We start from the raw sequence: 17,318 nt of genomic DNA, 5'->3' as shown, positions 1-17,318 counted from the left end.
TTTGTACTTGAGTGCTAGTAGGCACCTGTCGATTTGAATGAGATGTGAAAACTATCACTGAGTTTAGACTGTATGATGAAAAAGACTTTATGAACGCAAATTACAGTTACATACCTCAAATTATTTTTTTAATTTGGAGCTAGTTTAACAGTATAATGAGTTATTAGTAATTAGAACCTTGTAGTTAATACATTTTGGTGCTGCATGCTCAAATATCAATGGAGGGGAGGTATTTGGATGTCTTTAAATTGTAAGAGGTTTTCTTAGAGTTTCTCATGAAGTGTAGATTATTGCAAATGCGCACACTAATGATTTAGTTATAATTTTGTTTTCCCCTTCTTCAGAATCCGCTTGGATCTGGTCTTGCTCTTGCAATATCTCATGCTTCACATTTTCTTCAACCTCCACCTCATCAGTCAATTATTATAGAGCGAATGCACTCAGGTAAAACCGAAGTTTTAATAATGATGTTCTAATAAGTGTTTTCTAACAGGTTAAATATTTTCTAAGGTCTTCAATCAGTTACTTAGCTGCAGTTTTACTTGTTTTTCTAAAGGAAAGAAATTTGAATGTGCGTTCCCATTTTTTTCTGGAAGTTTAAGCCCCAACATTCAGTGATGTTTACCAAGTCGAAAAATCTTTGGGAGATGCACAGAGGGAATAATGTATGTTGGGTCTTCATACTGAGCATCGCTTATGAAGTAATGTATATATTAGCATATATTAAGCATATATCAAGTAGAACCCCCAATTTTCTTTTAATGAGTACAAGCTAGGTTGAGAGATTTTGAGTCTGTGCTGTTATGCTGAACCTCAAATATACACCTTTTTGAACAATATAGAAACAAGATTTGTTGTTTGAGGAGTAACATCTCTTCACTGATTAGCGTGCACTGGTATTCTATCTAGGCAATCCTGTGCTTTTCCCATAGGAGCAAGAAGATTTGTGACCTTAGATTTTGGAAGGCCTATATTGCTGACAGATGTATTGATACCCACTTGTGGAGATTTGGCTTCTTTGTCAATTGACATCTGGACCTTAGGAGAAGAGGTAGATGGAAGGCGATTGGTAGTGGCTACTGATATTAGCACACACTCACTGATTTTACATGACTTGTTGCCACCACCAGTTTGCAGATTTATGAAGGTAAGAGGAGATGTACTGCACACCGTCTCTTTTAAACTCTTGACCGTCATTAGTATGTGGATTTCCCTTAAATCTTCTTCAGATCTAACTTCAGTTGACTGTATGCTGTTTTATGAACTCTTTACTTTGGATTTATTTAGCCTATTTTTATACAATTATACTATAGTACTGTTGTATTCTCTTTCAGATCACTGTTATTGGCCGATATGGTAGTACAAATGCCAGAGCAAAAATTCCGTTAGGATTTTATTATGGCCATACGTATATCTTGCCCTTTGAAAATGAGCTGAAATTAATGCATGATCCCCTCAGAGGAGAAGGTGAAGCTGCAAATCAACCAGAAATTGACCAACATTTAGCAATGATGGTTGCGTTGCAAGAGGATATACAATGCAGGTTAGAAAAAAATATGTTCATTTACTAGTTCCTTCAACTTCAAACACTGGAATAATCCTACCGTGTCCTTTTTCTTCCTGTGATATTCTTCAGATAAAAGAAAACTCTACCTTTGCTTTAGTGTTGTTACAGCAAGTATGTCTATAGTACTAACATAGAGTGTACTGTATTTATTTTTTTTAATATCTGTTGTAAGAGTGCATTCAGAGTGGACCAGAAGTCTCCTTTTGGCAAGGCGATTGTCAGATGTATTGCCCCTTATTAATATCTATTGAATTGTGCTGGAATGTTTCCTTCTAGGTACAATTTGGCCTGTCATCGGCTAGAAATCCTTCTGCAGAGTATTGATCTACCACCACTCAATAGTGCTAACAACGCCCAGTACTTTTTACGAAAGCCAGACAAGGCAGTAGAAGAAGATAGCAAAGTATTTTCAGCTTACCAGGACTGCATTCAACTACAGCTTCAACTCAATCTGGCTCACCATGCCGTTCAGAGGCTCAAAGTAGCTTTAGGTGCAAGCAGGAAAACACTGAAGGAACAATCGGATCCAAAAGAGTTGATTCAGATGTCATCAACAGAACAATTGCGCACTATCATTAGATATTTGCTGGATACTTTGCTTAGTTTGCTTCATTCTTCCAATGGTTAGTACTTGGTTTTGTCATGTTTGTGGAAACAGTTTGCAAGTTTTTCTTTTTCTTGATCTGTATATTCATAGAATCATAAAATGGCCTGGGTTGAAGAGGACCACAGTGATCATCTAGTTTCAGCTCCCCTGCTTGAAATTATATTCTGATAGTTTTATTATGGGTTTAATATTGAGAAACATACAGCATACAGCTTGACCAATTGTACCAAGCTGACCTAACCACTTCCTGCTTCCAAAAAAGATGCAAGAGGATATATCGAGGTCCTTCCCCCTTTTCCCTGATCCTGGTTGCATTTTCCTTCATTAAGATACCCCTCTGAGCCTCCTAGGGGCTGGTTCAAGTTGTTTAAGTAACAGAAGACTGCCCAGGCTGAGGTAAAAACATAAAAGCAGTATCTATACTTAGTAACTGATTTTTAGTACCCAGTAAGGATTTTTATTTCCTAAGCTTAACACTGAAAGAGTTATTGGAGAATCAAAATGAAAACAAACAAACAAAAAAATCCAACGACAACAAAAAGCCACTAGTGAGTGTGGAACTTTGTTTTCTAAATAGACAGGCCTGTCTGTCTTGCAGTTCTCTGTGCTGGTTTGTTCTTAATCATAATAAGAGTTAGATTTTGCTTCATGATTTGGTGTTCTCTACATGGCCTGGTCTTTAGGGTTTTCCTGCAAATTACCATTTCCCTAGATACTCCCCTCTCTTTCTGCTCTCCCACGTCAATTGGTCTCCTCATCATTAATTTAGAAACTTCTTAGGAACTCTTTCTTCCCATCATCCCATCTTGGTTGTAATAGTATCATATGCTGCCCTTAAACACAGTTGCTTATTCTCTTTTCTTAAAAGGGCATTCTGTTCCTGTGGTTCTACAAAGTACTTTTCATGCTCAAGCTTGTGAAGAATTGTTTAAACACCTGTGTATCAGTGGGACTCCAAAAATCCGATTGCATACTGGTCTTCTGCTTGTTCAGCTGTGTGGAGGAGAAAGGTGGTGGGGTCAGTTTCTCTCAAATGTACTGCAGGAATTATACAATTCAGAGCAACTTCTTATATTCCCACAAGACAGGTAAGGTCTGAGTCTATATTAATGTATGATCTGTGGATCACATCTAAGTAATTCCACGGTTCGTAATTAAACATATCACTTGACAGAGATGTGACCAAATAATGCATATCTCTCTGTCCCACTGGTACAAAAAATAGTTCTAAGAGCACTGCAAATGATGCATGTCGATCTGTAGAGTTTTTTTTGCGTATGTTTTATACTTATACCACAATAAGGTGCTGTTTTTCCTTACTTAGAAGTGATTAGGAAGATATTTCTGTCAGTGTTCTTTACATATCTGGATTGATTTCCAGTGTTCTAAATTGCCTTTTGCTTTATCAGGCTTTAATACACCTTCATCACAGGACTGCTCTTCTAATGCATTTGGCATTATGAATGAGGCTGGAAAGCACAGTTTGCATTTAATGCAGCAGTCTTCTCTAAAATAAGAGCAATCAAGTGTAAAGCTGAATAACAAATGTTAAATGTGTTAGTTCTCATGTTATTTTAATCTAACTTATTTGCTCTTCTGTGGCTTTCTGCCTTCTTTAGTCATTTAGATTATCATACTTCTTACAGATGAATTAATACAAGGGTATAACAATATGTGGATTTAATTATCTGTTCCTACTATTCAGTATATCATATGGGATAAGAAATTAAACAGATAAAGTCTTTTTTCAGAAGATGTACAGAGCGGGATGCTCTGTATGTAACTGCTGACCTCATGAGGGTGAAAGAGAAAATGTGCAATCTAAAATACTGCATTATCCTTTTTGACAGCAGATCTTGAAATCTAGTCCACTTGCTGGGCCAGTGTTGCTTTCTCTAGCAATCTGCTTGTATCTCAGTTGAAAGCTTAGGGGACTAGTGATCTATAAGGGATTTTTCATAATATTACAGAATTTGAAAAGGAAATAAAGTCTTAAATATTTAATTTTATTTTTAGGGTCTTCATGTTACTTTCTTGCATTGGACAAAGATCGCTTAGCAACAGTGGTGTTTTAGAAAGTTTACTTAATCTCCTGGATAACCTTCTGTCACCACTGCAACCTCATTTACCTGTGCACAGAAGAACTGAAGGTAGCCCTCTAATTTGGGAAACTATATTTTCATATTCACTGTGTGCTAGAAAATTGAAAGATTAGCTCATAGTTATTGGTGTATTAAAAGAAGTTGCTTTTGTTTATTATATTTCTGAAACACAAATGTCTTTTAAAATGTGCTAAAAATTCTTGTTCTTTAGGTTCTAAGAGGTGTTTTTCCCCAGTAAACTTGAACAAAATCTATTTTCAGCTAAGAAGCCCTTTAAAATTTTAGCTAAAAGTGGAAGGAATGCCCAAGGTGTACATAGCTCTAATTACTCCAGTGAATTACTTTGGATTTTAGCCTTTTGGAAAGAGGTGTGTGGTTTTGCTCATAAGATTCTTTTTAAGTTTCAACTGTTAAAAGTGGCCACAACATGGCCACGAAGACAACTTTGCTAGATGTGTCCTTTTAGTTTCTGGAAGCTGCATTGGGGTTTTTGTTTTGTTTTGTAACCACAAGGATTTTACATTTTCTTGACCCTAAAAATTACTGAAATTTTATTCTCTAAATTTGATTTTTGAGTATTTTCTTTACTACTCTAAGCCTGAAGAAAATGCTTGGTTTTAAAGACACCAAAGTCTAGGCTACTTCATAGATTATGTACATGTAGCAGAGCATTGCAGATGATTTGCTGCTTAAAATTCTTGACCTTGTAAACTTGGTAAACACCAGCTGAGACTCTTTTTCCTTGTCTCCTGTCATAAACAAGCCTCAAGCTGGTGTCAGGCTGTCCTATTTGTTGCTTCTTCTTGGTCTGCCATGTACTTTCTCTATTTTGGCCATATCCTGCTGTAGTCTCTAACTAGTCTGAGGGAAACCCAACCTTACATCTCCTCTACCTCTGTTTGCACTCTCCCCACAGCTGCCAATTCCTTTCATAGCTCTTGCCTTACTAGTTGTCCTCACGGAGGACTTTAGGAAGCAGAAGTAACTGATACTTCAGAGCTTTATTTGCTGGTCTTCCAGCTTACTTCCTCCTGGACAGTACAGGTAAGTGCTAGGGCACTGTTATGTGTGATGGAAGCCTCAGGTATGGAAGAAGAAATTGCTGTTTGAGAACTATCACGCATAACTAAGAGTGAAAGGGGCAAAAACTTAGTGGGGAAAGAGTCAGAAAACAACAGAAAATGAAAGCAAGATGTGAACATTGTGGATTTGTGAAATTTCAGGCAGAGGAGGAAAACGAATAAACGAAAGACACTTGGAGGGAGGGAGAAAAGCTGAAAATTCTGTTTTTTTTTTTAAAGAGACAGAAGATAAAGAAATATGTTTGTACAAACAGAAATGTGAAAAATCATATACTTCACTCTCCAGCAGGTTCCTTTCTTTTTGTTTTGCAAATCAAAACAGTCACCAATGCTACTCATTTCTATCCTTGCAGTTTAGTCTACAGTTCCTGCAGAGGTGATGGAAGGACTCCTGTTCCTCTGCCTATTTGAAGTGGGCTGATTTCAGCCAGCATGGGAGAGGAGACTAGGGTGAATATTCAGGGCCTCCACCTGATTGCTTTGGCTACCAGCAACAAGATGTGATTTTGGGCATGGTGTTTTTAAGACTTAGAGTTCTTGTTTGAGCTGAAATGAACAATAGTTTCAGTTGACTACAGCTTAATTCAGGATTAGTGCTTGAAAAGTGTAGCATGGCTAAATACAGCTCAACATTGTGCACAGATATGAAAATGTGGATGTAACCTCTAGTATTGCTAAGTTTGTGCTATTTATATTATATAAAAGAGTGCAGTTTGCATAATGACAGTGATCCAGTGGTCATTAATTGCAAGGTTCCTGATTTTTATTGTGTACTTAGGAGTCCATTTTAGAACTGTTCATTTAGATTCATTTACTTAAACACAAGATCTTAAATCTTAAACACAATCTTAAACACAAGATTTTCTTGCGTGGTTTGTAAGATACATTTTATCTCTGTCTGTATTGCATTTAGAGTGAGACTGCAATAGGTGATAGCAAGCCATCAGTGTCACCAGCATGGTTCATCTAGTCTGAATTCAGTCTTGGCTTTTCTGATCATGGTTTGAATGGCTATGTGAAAATATATTTTAAAGGAGTGAAAATGAAGCTGTGCGAATGCACAGTTATGATGGCCTTGTAAGAGCCCTTGGTGACAGAGGAATTTCACACTTTGGAATTAGACATCTGACTTATGTGCTTTAATACAAGCAGCTGTCACTCTGTGTTTGGTATTTAGAAACTTCAGCATAGAATTTATTATTTTTTTTAATCCCGCTTAATTTTTACCGTAAACAGTAGAGATGAAGCTTTTTCACTTCTGACTTTATCAGCTTAAGAGAAATGGGATGTTTGCTTTTGTGCCTGACTTCTACACCAAATGTTTGATTTCTTCTCATGTTTATAAGTGCTTAGGTTATTTGCCATTGGGGGGGAAAAAAGGAAAAAGAGAAACAAAAGACATACTTGTAAACTAGTGAAATGTGTGCCGTATAGTTCCTAATTTTTTTATTTTAATAAAATAAACATATTTTTTTATATAACAAAATAACAATTTTTTTATTATTATTATCTTGTTATGGTTTCCAAGCTATTAAGGCACTCAAATCTTTCTTTTTAAGGAGTGTTAGATATTCCCATGATCAGTTGGGTTGTAATGCTGGTATCCAGACTACTGGATTATGTAGCTACTGTTGAAGATGAAGCAGCCACAGCCAAGAAACCTCTGAATGGAAAAGAGAGGGAACGTTTTTTGACAGGTGTGCAATACTAATTTAATTACATAACAAAGCTTGTTTCTGTGGGTATTTGTTTTGGAGCTGCTCATATACTTAAAATACATCTTTGATTCATTTGAAAAATGAGATTTTTAAATGAATTGTTGATCGCTTTATTTGTACTGTTGTCTCCTTCTTTGCTTCCTTTTTTTTTAATTTTTTTTTATTTTTAGAAATGAGATTTTTTGTAAGTGATAATTATAACCATGATTTTATTTTGTAAAATGTCTGTATATTATTCTGTAACTCCTAGACTGGGCAATTGAGAGTCTGCCATGTTGAGACAAAATGCTTGCATTGTGAAAAAATACAGTAGTGTGGCTTCATGCCTGTTTTGTTATTTGTTGTAGTATATATATTTGGTACATTTAAATTCATTTTTTAGTACTACTTTATTTTTGAGTATAAAAATAGCTGTTTTCTTTTAACAGCTTTTCTGAAAATGAAAAATGGAAAGCTTTTTCTTTTTCTTTTTTTTTTTTACCACTGCTCTTCAGTTATTTTATTTAGTTACAACAATCATTCTTACCTCCATATATTTTAAAAATAATAAGAATGAGCATTTGAAAATTGTGCAGAAATATTACCATCAGCCTTTCACAAAAAGAATTGCATTTTGCTCATTTATTTAATATTTCGAGTTGCTAACCCTTGCCGTATAGATGTTTTTCTTTGGAGTTAAATGAAGCTTAATGTGACTAATGTCTTTTCTCTGTTTCCATTAGGAAACCAATGGAGTTTTATAAATAATAGCCTTCATACCCAGAGTTTGAGCAGATCTACTAAAGGCAACAGTAGCCTAGATAGACTGTATTCACGAAAGATCAGAAAACAGCTTGTTCATCATAAACAGGTGACTTCTGACACGGTAGTGGCTATTTTCACAGAAGATACTGTATAACATATTTCATTTCTTGAGCAAACAGCTTTGGCCTTGGGACTCATTCAGCTGTGCTTTCGTGTAGTCTAATTCTGTAGCTGCAGGCTGCCTGTTTTCTTTGATGTTTGTCTCAAAGTGCGGGGCATGGCATCTGTTGGAAGAACAAATGTTGGAATGTACTGTTGGGCTCTTTTACCTACATAGGATAATAAGTGAAATTTACACAGAAGTGTAAATCTGAGTACATCAGGGAGCTCCTAAGCTGTTAAATAACAGTACGTCATTCTTAAGATATGAAATTTTCATTTCTAAATACAGCCATGTGGTTTTTATTACTCTGAGCATGGTTGTCTTGAGCTTTAAAAAATACTGTTTTGTTGTTGTTAGTTTTTTTTCTTAAACTTTGTGTGGAGACTGGTGGCCCCTGAAGGTGTCTAAGTTATAGCTGTTAATACAACTGTATTTTAAAAAACTCAGGTTACAGGTTGAACTGAAGCTTGATATCATATGAAAGTATGGATCCTTTTAACATCTTATTGCTTAAATTTTCATTTTTTTCCTATTAACATTTTCTTTTAGCAACTTAACTTATTAAAAGCAAAGCAGAAGGCTTTGGTGGAACAGATGGAAAAAGAGAAAATACAAAGCAACAAAGGATCATCATACAAACTTTTAGTAGAACAGGCAAAACTAAAGCAGGCTACTTCCAAGGTATGATGCTCTGAAATTGTAATTGACTTCTTGTTCTATGCATGAAAAGAGCTATTCCTGCAAAGTAGTGTTTGTCCAATGTTAAACAAACTCTAATGTTTTTCATCATGCCTGCTATCAAGGATTCTTTGATGCTAGTACAGCAGCCATCTGGAAATTTCTTACACTGGGAAAATTGGTTTACCCTTCCACATTTTGACTGGTAATCCTGTAGCTTTGGGAACACTAGTCATATCATTGAACGGTGGGTAACACAGACCAATAGAAATTTGAAATAACATTTTATATGCCTGCTTGTTACATACAGTACTCTTCTGAATGTGGTCCTGGTTGAGTAAGAAGAAAATAATCATGCATCTGAGCAGCTTCCCAGAATAAGAAATATAACTTCCTTAAAGTATCATGTAAATTATGGCATATTACAACAGGCCCTAGATACTGAAAGTGAATGTGATAGTAGTTAACTTGATTATGAGATAAGACGCTAAAACTTAGAGATCTCTCAAGTTGGCATTGTGGACTTTTCTTGAAAGTACACATGAAAAAAAGAAAGCCTGTGTTACTAGCTACCAAAATCAAGCATCTCTATATTATTCCTGTTTAGTTACAGTTGTACTGATGTAAATTATTAATGTTCATGTATGACTGAGAGTAGGATTGTAAAACAAGATTAATGGAATATTGGAATTTAGAGGCATTCTGAAGAAAAATCTTAAAACAATTTCCAGAACTACAAAAAAAGCAACCGGTTAGTTTAAACACTAGCCTAAAAAATAAAGCCGTGTGTTTTCACCAACTCTGCTTGTCATGAGCTGTTCTTTCCTGCACTATCCTCTGCTTTATTCCAACATGTTATATTGGGAGGACTGTTACAGCAGGTCTGCTCAGCAGTGACCCCCTTGAGATATCTTTTAATGATTCACTGGCTGAAATATGCTGTGTAGCTATTTAAGTTTCACTTTATAGCAGCCATGTTGCATCCAAAAACGCATGTTGAACTTAAAAATTTATAGTGAAATATCTTAACATCTTGTTATGGTATTATTGTACATTGGATAGCTGCATTTCATGTGGTTTTTACTACTTCACCTACTAATCACTTCCAGTTATGACAAGCTGTGTGTAACCTAAAATATTTATTGCATTTTGGAGAAAACTGAAACCTTTTGTTTTATTAATTAATTCTTTGGTCTGTTTCAGTATCTAGAAGATGTTAAGAGGCTGTTGCTTTACCTTATTTTAGACTCCTTTTGTAGATTATACAATCATTTGAACTGCTAAATGAGTGCCTTTGGTGAATGGTAGAATTGTTAAAAGCACGTTTCTCCACTGAATTGGTAGCACCTATATAAAAAAGTTTGTAGTTTAAAGCCCTGATCGAGTATTGGATTAATTTAGTTTGTAGTGTTTAATGGATGCTTCATAATCTGTAAGTATTAAGAATGTTGGATGTCGTTGAGGATTCTTCTAATGTGATGAACTGAAAGTAAGCAGTCTTATTTTAAGGGTAAATTTCAATATTTCTGTCTGCAATTCACTTCATGCTAACAATAGTTTTATATGCAGGTGATGGAAACGAGAAAGAAGCTTATGAAATACATACCCTTGATATGTTTTATTGCAAACATTAAGACTTAAATGGCACTTGTGCGGAACTGAATAACTTGGTTATTACTCAGTCACTTGAGACAATACGCTGCCAAAATAAATTTCTGCCAATAAAGCCTTAATTCCATTCCAGATTCTCATATATTCCTAGACTCCACTGTTATTGCTGCCTCAGATTTTTGGTTGGAAGAGATCCAGAGCTTAGTCTTAAAATATGTAACTGTTGTTTCAAATTTGATTTCTATAGCACTTCAAGGATTTAATACGTTTGCGTCGGACTGCAGAATGGCCTCGTTCTACTTTGGATACAGAAGTATCAGCTACAAAGGAAACTCCAGAAATTGAGCCACTTCCCTTTACACTGGCACATGAACGTTGTATTTCTGTAGTACAGAAGCTGGCACTCTTCCTTTTGTCTATGGACTTTACTTGTCATGCAGATTTACTTCTGTTTGTTTGTAAGGTAAATAGCATATGAAATTCTATAGTTGCAATGGATACCACGTAGGATTAATTTTCTATTATTTCTTTCTGATTGATTAATGATAAAAGTTAACTGTAACATTAGAATTTCTGGTAATTTGTGGTGAGGTAGGTTTTTTTTATCTGCCACCTTTTGTGAAACTGACATTATGATGCTTCAAAATCACCTAGAAAGAGTAACTTCAAAAAATCTTGTTGTGTAAGTACATGTGCGGAGTTGTAACATTTAATATAGTAAAAATCCCTATTTTTTTGGTAACTGAAATCTAATGTTCATGGAAGTTAAAGCTATTACATATCTTCATGGTATTAAAAATGAGTAAACTATTCTGCTGTCACTATATTAAATAGTTAAAGGTCTTTTCCATTAGCCTGAATGCATGATTCCGAGTAACTACGGCAGTTTGCTTCATTGATAGCTCTAGGAGTTTTTCTATGTAGTTTGGAGACTGTTCTTTTTAACCATTTTGCATAAAGGTGTCTGAAAGAATGTGCTTACAGCTTTTGAGTTCAGCTGTAGAAATGTGTAATTTCTGAAGGATCCATTAAAATATTTATTGTAATGACTATTAGGCATATTAATTTTGGTTTTACTCTGAAGTGGATCTTTAAGAGAAATTTATTCTGTGTTACGTGTATTTCCTAATTGTTTCTTGATAGTTCGCAAGTATTTTTTGGACCTGTATAATCTGAGATTTGAGTTGACATGAGTTGTCATATCTTGCTAGTTGGAAGTGCTTGAGGGTTTTTTATTTGTTTGTTTTTTGTTATGTTTCATTGGTTTGTTTTGTTTTTAACTTCCCAGAAAACAAATGCAATTTATCAGAACGGTGAAACTAGCAAAAATTCTTTTTTCACTTACTGGATTATTAATAGTAGCTGTGATGGAGTATCTCTCCAGACCAGAGGTCTTTCCTGTTCATTTATAGATTTCATCTTGTAGGCACAGAAAATCACCTTCAGTGATTCAGAGAAACTTGTTCTGAAAGCTAGATTTCTTGTGCATGCTTCTTGAAAGAAGTAGCCATCGTTCCATCAGGACAGGAAGCGGGAATACTGTTGACTCATATTGCTCTTCTTACAGTTGCATCACTGTTGTCTGTATTTCCACTAAGATTTTGGATTAGGGGTTTCAGAAAGCTGATTTGAGTTGTGCAAATGTATTTTTGAAGAGTAAACCAGAAAATTAAAGGAAAAAAATCAAAATCCCCATGCTAGTAATAGAGCATATGTAGGATTTTAGATGTTACATAATCTGAAAAACTGAGGCCAAATGGGAATGAAAAGTAAGACTGAGGCTGATTGTTGGAGGGTAAATTTATTGCTGAAGAAGCTAAAGAAACCTCCACAAAAAAAAAAAAAAAGCCCTTAAAAAACAAAAATTAATCCAATATCAGCATAATCATTGCTCTGGTTATTTTGTTTTGTGAGTGGAATTGAAGCTTCCTTTTTTCTAAACATTCTAGTGTTTGACATTCTAGTAACTGTTCACTCCTTAGCACTCCAAGTACTAGTCTTTAGAATTTTCTAGTTCTGCAGCTATGAATTTAAAGTGTTGCTTCCAGAAAAGCAACTACACTGAATGGAGTAGATACTGCACTCAGCTCTGCCATCATTGTTGAGTATTATTTCATGGAATCATACAGTAGTTTGGGTTGGAAGAGAGCTTTAAGGAGCAATCCCTCTTGTCACGTGCAGGGATACCACCCATTAGATCAGGTTCCACAGGGCCCCATCCACCTTGGGCTTGAACAGGGATGGGGCATCTTCCCGTTCTGGTGCCCCACCATCCTCATAGTGAAGAATTTCTACCTTCAATCTGATCTAAACGTTCCATGTTTTAGTTTAAAACCATTTCCCATAGTATTTCTGATAACTCTCTTCAGTTTACAAACTGCTGCATCTTTGACCATCACCGCTACCAAGAACTTGTAACTTTTTTTTCTTGGAACTTGTGTCAGTAATTAGATAAATGCTACTTAAAAGTAAAAACTTCTCTTAATCTGTAGTTATTTCAGACCACCAGGTAATTTTGCCTTGTTGATTACAACGTTCTGAATTTAATACCAACATAGTATTAAATTTAAACTCTATGACAAGGCAGTTGCTGCTTCATTTATATTTGGTGCATACTTCTTTTCTGGATATATTCCATCCAATAAATTTGGGGTTTTTGTCTTTTTGAATAAAATGCTGTGGACTCTCCAAAGGTTGTGTGAATAGGATTTTGCTTTCTAAATACTATTTTATTGTGCTATATAGTGTACTCTTCAAAGCTGTTGTCATGAAGATATGAGTATTTATAGTTGATCCATAATCTTAATATGGATAATCTTAAACATGATTGAGGAATGGAGGTAGTACTCCCATTCGGTTTTTCCATTTTCCAAAATTACTCAGCCCTGGAGGGCTGAGCAAGGCATTTTTAAGGTGTTGGGAGATATTTTTGTAGCTTTACATTGCTATAAAAGCGTTTCTAATCACAATTTCCTAAGACTTTTTTTTTTTTTTTCTTAACGTTCTTGAACTAAACTGAAGGAGAATGAGGACCACAGTGTTTTCCTCTGAGCCAGAAATGATAGGCAGTTTCACTGACAGAGAGTGAAAATCTCTAGTAGTAAAGTGGACAAGTAAATTTCATGGTTGAATTGTGTTTCATTTTTGCGAAAGCTGATGCTTGAGTAGTCAATATTTAGGTGTACAAGAATAGTAAAAAAATTTAGTCTTAATTTTGATAACTTAATTCTTTTGAGAGGGAGGAGTAGGGGAGATTCATTGCAATTATATCTTTCTATCTTTTTTTAGGTTCTTGCTAGAATTGCAAATGCTACAAGACCAACAATTCATTTATGTGAGATTGTAAATGAAACTCAGTTGGAAAGATTGCTGCTCCTTCTTGTTGGAACTGACTTTAACAGAGGAGACATCTCTTGGGGAGGAGCATGGGCTCAGTATTCTCTGACTTGTATGCTGCAAGATATTCTAGCAGGTTTGTTTTAAGTTCATAGTCTTTAGGCTTTAGCTTATGCTAAAACTTGTTTTCTTGAAGCTTTTTGAGTTGTCATTTTAGAGTCTGCCAACTGTTGGGAAAAAAAACAACTCATATGCTTCACAAGCAAATTGAGATTAGATTGCAATAAGTGCACTGAAATATTTCATATTAATTAATTAAATCCTGAGGATTCCTTCTGCACTAAAAAGTCAAGTGTATATATTTGATCCCAATTATTTGAAAAACAGCACTCTTCCTTTTAGGAAAAGTGAGCACTATAAGAATTTAGAGTTAGGTGGAAAAAAACCAGTTGGCTTAGAAACTGAGATGTTGAATTGTAACTGGAATGAAGTTTGAAATGAAGTTGTCTGCTTGATGCCACGTATAGGAGAACTGCTGGCACCTATAGCGGCTGAAGCTATGGAAGAAGGTGCTTTGGGAGAAGATGCTGGCGCTTCAGCTGGGGATTCTGATGACTCTCTTCAACCACCCACAGTTCAATTAGTGGAAACAATAGATGAGCCTTTGACACACGACATCACAGGTAAATCACTCTGTGATCTTTGGTGTATATTGCCTGCTGAGAAATAATAAACAACCTGCTCTGTGATTAATCTGTCAAAAAATCTGTAAAGATTTTTTTATGATAGAATAAGTAGTTTCTGAAAATAAAGGAAAAATGTGTGTAATTCTTGATCTTAGTATGTCTGATTAATAAAAAATGATTATTTTTCTCATTATTTCAACAAAGCACGTTTTATATGTTTCCACTAAGACCTGTGTGTATTAAAAGCTTTGGCATTACCTGTGAATTATATGATATTATCCTTGTTTCATAAACTGTACTTGGTAATATTAAAGTAGTTGTAAACATTCAAAGGTGCTCCACCCCTGTCGTCTTTGGAAAAAGATAAAGACATTGACCTTGAATTGCTGCAAGACCTGATGGAGGTTGATATTGATCCTTTGGATATTGATTTGGAAAAAGATCCTCTTGCAGCCAAAGTTTTCAAGGTATGATGCACCTGAGATTCCCTATACTTTTCAATGTTGACTTAAGCTTTGGGCCTCATTTGAATTAAACTGAATTATTTTTTGCCCCACTTGTTCAGACAGTACTGTTTTTCTTATTTTTTCTATATTTTTCTCATGTTCTTCACCTGATTACCTATCGTGTAGAGATTTTTTTCTTCAAATTTCCCTTCATCAAAATCTTCCAGTCATTGCTTAGTTTTTTTGTCTCCTGCCTTCATCTGTTGTAATTGAACATGGCATTATCCTCCAGTCCCCTTCATCCACAGATATCTTCCTGATTTTATATATATATATATATAATTTATATATATATATATGTAAAAGATATCACAAATATCTTCGTATTGTCAAAAAAAACGTAGCAAGAAAAACTCTTCCTCGTTCCTTCAGATTTGTTCTGCTTTTTGTGTTTATGTAGGATTGCTAATTGATAGACCTTCCATTAAAAGCATCGTCTTACACAATTTCCCTTCTTGCAGTCTTTTATTACTGTTTTCTCTTTTTCTTGTCATCCATATGCTTTCTTAGTGCCTTTAATTATGACTTTTCAGTAGAGATTATTCAACTTTTTGTTTTGCAGAACTCAGTTCAAATAGCCCCTGAGCCTCACCAAGACCACAAGGGTTCTATAATAGTCTGTCATATTAATAATATAGTATTATATCTTGATTAACAACTTCTCAAAATACCAGTGTTGCAACTCCGCTACCAAGTTTGCAATATAATGCGAGTGTATGAGTAAAATCTGATTTTAAACTGGTTTCTTCGGTCTTAGAGACAATTAAATTACTGGATTTTTGCGATCACTAAGGAAAGAGTAGTTTGTACGGCAACAAAAAATTGCGACAACAAAAAATTTTTTAAAGCTATCTTCTGGTTTTAATTTCTTGTAATTTCCATCTTTGTTGTTACTCATTACAAATTTATCTTTTTCTTGGACAGTCAAAAGAATTGCTGTTATTTTTTCCTTTTTCATTTGCTTTTTAAGCCTATAAGCAGCACGTGGTATGATTACTGGGGTGCTGATTATGGTACCTACAATTACAATCCTTACATTGGAGGTGTTGGAATTCCTGTTGCAAAACCACCAGTAGCTACAGAGAAAAACGGATCACAGACTGTGAGTGTGTCTGTTTCTCAAGGTAAGCAGTGAACCCTGGAGGTTATCTGTTTGGTGATACTGTATGCTACTTTTCAGTATATCGAGTTAGTGTTAGAAATATCTGCCTGCTTGAAATGGAAATAAATTTTCTACATACCAAGCTTTTTCTGTGACTACTGAGAAAGTGTGAGGTTTTTATTGAAAACTGTGTCTAACATGGCACAAAGTCGTATTTTCTGAAATTTTCAAAGACATCTTTATGGTCAGTTTGGAACATTGGAAGCTCTTTCTTAAGTGGATAATATTTTGCTTAGTTGTTCCTATTCCAAAGAGGAATGAGGTGGCATACTTGTTCATTTTGAAGTACTACTTCTAAGCAGGAGTGATTTTATAAATCTCTTCCCTGCCGTAATTCCTTTGGTTGCTGTTTGAGCAATTACTTTTACTGCAGGCTTAAACATGCAGATTTTGTTGTATGTGATATTAAGGTGACTGTAAAAAGAAATGTGTGCATTTCATGAAAAATTTCTCTTTCTATTAATTATGTATTTTACATCCATGAGGATTTTGTGGTCAGTTCGTAGTATAAGTTTCTTCATTTTGCTGGCATCATATAGGAATATTCACTTTTACGTCAGATATACTGAGATTTGTTTCAAGTTTAGTGTGGACTGTATATCTAAATTGCTTGCACAGATAATTAATCGTAGCTGACTGTAATTGTCTTGGATATAATTCAGTTTGACTCTCTTGCCTTGTGTAGCATTAGATGCACGTCTAGAAGTTGGACTTGAACAGCAGGCTGAATTGATGCTGAAAATGATGTCCACTCTGGAGGCTGATTCCATTCTACAAGCACTGACAAACACATCTCCTACATGTAATTATATATTGTTAAATTATTCTCTTCATGTAATGACCACTTGAACATTATACTGTTTTTTCTGCAGTCGCTTAGCAGCTTAGAAGAAGTTGAATTTTGCTTTAATGACATTGTTAGGCTGTGCTTTTGAGATTTCCTTTCTTCAAATTTTTAAATTTGTATACATAGATTTAAAACATTTTTTGAAGTTGCTCAAATAGGCAGGATTCCATTTACAGTACATAATAACACAATGGAAGAATTACTTTTGTTTTCTCATCTGTAAGCATCTAAATATTGCTTCCTATTTTTGTGAGGCTTTATTATTACATTCACTGTGAAATGTAAGCTATTTGAAAGCTGCTTTGTAGTTGTTTCACCTATTCAGTGATAAAAGTGAAAATACTTAATAGTATTTTGAATTTGACTGTGCAATAAGCTTATGTTGTCAAAATACCCATGTTGCTGATTTAGTTTTATCAGGAAATTCCAAAAATACATCTTTAACAAGGGTGTGAATTTGGCTAACTTTCCAAATAGTTTTTGTGAAGATGATTTGTTACCTTCCAGTG

At 34.9% G+C, this 17,318-nt stretch overlaps 1 protein-coding gene across 1 annotated transcript in view; it reads left to right on the top strand.

Annotated features, from left to right (window-relative positions):
• The window catches only part of BIRC6 (baculoviral IAP repeat containing 6), a gene marked incomplete at both ends in the record, with an annotated part of 169,687 nt that overhangs the window by 53,212 nt on the left and 99,157 nt on the right, over positions 1-17,318 (top strand). Inside the window, 15 exons of the mRNA XM_079532802.1 lie at positions 345-444; positions 933-1,147; positions 1,335-1,543; positions 1,844-2,190; positions 3,043-3,262; positions 4,191-4,324; positions 6,918-7,055; positions 7,799-7,926; positions 8,533-8,664; positions 10,520-10,735; positions 13,561-13,744; positions 14,136-14,291; positions 14,628-14,761; positions 15,771-15,924; positions 16,648-16,764. Coding sequence (XP_079388928.1) covers positions 345-444; positions 933-1,147; positions 1,335-1,543; positions 1,844-2,190; positions 3,043-3,262; positions 4,191-4,324; positions 6,918-7,055; positions 7,799-7,926; positions 8,533-8,664; positions 10,520-10,735; positions 13,561-13,744; positions 14,136-14,291; positions 14,628-14,761; positions 15,771-15,924; positions 16,648-16,764 — 2,584 coding nt within the window. The remainder of the gene's footprint in view (positions 1-344; positions 445-932; positions 1,148-1,334; positions 1,544-1,843; positions 2,191-3,042; positions 3,263-4,190; positions 4,325-6,917; positions 7,056-7,798; positions 7,927-8,532; positions 8,665-10,519; positions 10,736-13,560; positions 13,745-14,135; positions 14,292-14,627; positions 14,762-15,770; positions 15,925-16,647; positions 16,765-17,318) is intronic.

This window comes from Tetrao urogallus (genome assembly GCF_951394365.1).
Source record: "Tetrao urogallus genome assembly, chromosome: 2".
Lineage (NCBI taxonomy): Eukaryota > Metazoa > Chordata > Aves > Galliformes > Phasianidae > Tetrao > Tetrao urogallus.
This window is presented reverse-complemented; position numbering and strand designations above follow the sequence as displayed.